This window comes from Trichechus manatus, unplaced genomic scaffold (genome assembly GCF_000243295.1).
Source record: "Trichechus manatus latirostris isolate Lorelei unplaced genomic scaffold, TriManLat1.0 scaffold00054, whole genome shotgun sequence".
NCBI classification, from domain to species: Eukaryota; Metazoa; Chordata; class Mammalia; order Sirenia; family Trichechidae; genus Trichechus; species Trichechus manatus.
This window is the reverse complement of record NW_004443990.1, coordinates 2,006,421-2,009,154: the sequence shown is the minus strand read 5'-3', so window position 1 is coordinate 2,009,154 and position 2,734 is coordinate 2,006,421. Positions and strand designations below refer to the sequence as shown.

At 33.7% G+C, this 2,734-nt stretch overlaps 1 protein-coding gene across 3 annotated transcripts in view; it reads right to left on the bottom strand.

The window, feature by feature from the left end:
* The window catches only part of BCAS3 (BCAS3 microtubule associated cell migration factor), a 641,765-nt gene that overhangs the window by 482,506 nt on the left and 156,525 nt on the right, over nt 1–2,734 (bottom strand). For all 3 annotated transcript variants that reach the window (XR_002824359.1, XM_012555963.2, XM_012555964.2), the window contains exon 8: nt 941–1,048. Coding sequence is in view for 2 of the 3 variants with exons in the window: in XM_012555963.2 (XP_012411417.1) it covers nt 941–1,048 (108 nt within the window). In the remaining variant the exon portion in view is untranslated. The remainder of the gene's footprint in view (nt 1–940; nt 1,049–2,734) is intronic.

The following is a 2,734-nucleotide window of genomic DNA, read 5'->3' as shown; positions in this document are numbered from 1 at the left end:
GACGGAGACTGGAGGAACTCCGGAAAGCACGGCCGCTGGATTCTCTATCAGCCCAGAACTAAAACAATTTCTGAGGCCAACTCTTCAGACAGGGATTGAACTGGACTGTGGGACATAAAGTGATACTTGTGAGGAGTGTGCCTCTTAGCTCAAGTAGATACAAGAGACTAAATGAGCCGCTTCTGTCCGGAGGTGAGATTGGAAGGCAGAGAGGGTTAGGAGCTGCTTAAATGGACATGGGGAATCAGGGGTGGAAAGGAGGAGCATGCTGTCACAGTATGGGGAGAGGAATTAAAGTCACATAACAGTGTATGCATAAATTTTTGTATTGGAAAAAATAAAAAAAAACTGGCTACTATTTTAAACAGGTAAGAGGTAGAGTTTCTTTTTGGTTGTTATTTTATTGTTTTCTAGTATACATATCTGCAACATAAGGAAATTGTGATGTAAAATCAACATACTAATATAGTTACATTATGAAGTATAAAGGAATAAGGATTATTTTAAAACATTTCTTAATTTCTAGAAACATGCTTTTCAAATGTTTTGATGATATCTCATAGGAAAGTTACATTTCATATTATAAAACAGTAACAACACAGAAACACACACATTATGAATATTAAAAAATTATATATATACATATATGTCTCTCGAAACACTATTCAGTTTGACTGTTTGCTCAAATATTCGCTTCCAATTCCAATTTATTTTTTAAAATGCTGGTCATGACCCACCAAGCTGAATTCAAATTCACTAACCGCTCAAAACTAAAAGTTTTTATAGAGAAATCTTAACAGCTACTGCATTTGGAAAAATTCAGAAGGTGTTTCCCCGAGATTTTTTTTTTTAAATAAATCTATAGTCAATGTAATTGGTAGAACTCTATGTGCCCAGGATGTTCGTTATCTTGTGAAGAAACAGACAAAAAAATGCTTACCGCTTGTTGCAGTGGAGGTCATAGATTGGTGTTTTAAACTGAATGGACTTGACCATTTCCCCAGTGCGAAGTGAATACAGATCAACACAGCAGTAAGGAGGGCTTGTGCTAAAAGAACATAAAAGCTACTATTAAAAAAAAAAAATGGGTGAGGGGAACAGTAATTTCCACATTTCCTTAGTAACATAATATTAAAATCCCTTATAAAAATAATTTTAGCAAATTGATTCCAACCTTCCAAAGAAGGATCATAATACATATAATGCAGGAATATAAAATTAGGTGAGAAATATAAACATCATCCACCAAATTAACATTATATACAGAAGAAAAATCATATGATTATCTCAATAAGTACAGCAAAGCATTTGTTTAAATTAAAAATCCAAACATGATAAGAAATAATCTGATTAAGGGTACGAACATTAAGAACAAACACTACTAAACATCATTCATAACTGTGACACTGAAAGCTTTCCCCCTAAAATCAGGAACTAGATAAGAATGTTCACTATTAACCACTTCTATTCAACATTATATGGAGGTCCTGAGCACCAAGAAGAAATAAAGCTCTCATTATTTGCAGAAAACCCAAAAAACTACAAACAGCCTCATAATACAAACCATCAGAATTAATATGTAAATTTTCCAGTCACTATTGACACATAAATATCACCTGTATTTTTGCATACTAAACCCAACAATTAGAAAATAATATCTTAAAACAATATTATATACAGGTGCATCAAAAATATCAAGAACACTAAACACCATGGGACAGACCAAGGAAATATTTGTAAAATATTTACACAAATACACATATGTTAGAATATGATGTAGTTGTAAAAAGGAATGAAGTTCTCATATATGTTATGACTCAGATGAATCTTGACGACATTATGCTAAGTGAAATAAATACGCTAGACACAAAAGCACGAATATTGAATGCTTCCACTTATACAACATATCTACAATAGGCAAATTCATACAGACACAAAGTAGAATAGAAGTTACCAAAGGCTGAGTGAAGGGGGAATAGGGAATTATTGATTAATGGGTCTAGAGTTTTCTGTCTGAGATGACAAAAAAATTTGGAAATAAATAGTTGTGATAGTTACACAACATTGTGAATGCACCTGACACTACTGAACAGTACACTTAAAAAATGTTAATATGGTAAATTTTATGTTGTACATATTTTACCACAATAAAAAATAAATTAACTAAAGACAGATGGGCATAATAGATATACATAAAAGATACATAAATAACAACTAAGCACGGGAAAAGATACTCAACATCACTAATCATCAGAGAAATGCAAATCAAAACCACAAAGGAGTGCTGTTGGATGGTGCAATGGTTAAGCGGCTAGGCTGCTAAGCAAAGCTCAGCGGTTCAAACCCATCAGCTACTCCATGGGAGAAAAGAATTGGCAATCTGCTTCCATAATGATTACAGTCTGGGAAACCCTATGGGACAGTTATACTCTGTTATGTAGGGTCACTATAAGTCAGAATCAACTCAGTGACGTTATGGACATTGAACTGTTTGGGCAACAACAAGGAATACAACTACATCCCCTAGAATGGTTAAAATTAAAATGACTGCCAATATCAACTGATGGCAAGAAAGTAATTGAAACTTTCATACATTTCTTTGACAATGAAAAAGTCACTTTTAAAAATAGTTTAGCTGTTTCAAAAACACTGGAAATAACAAATGTTGGAGGGGCTGCGGGGAGATCGGAACTCTTATGCACTACTGGTGGGAATGCAAAATGATACAACCATT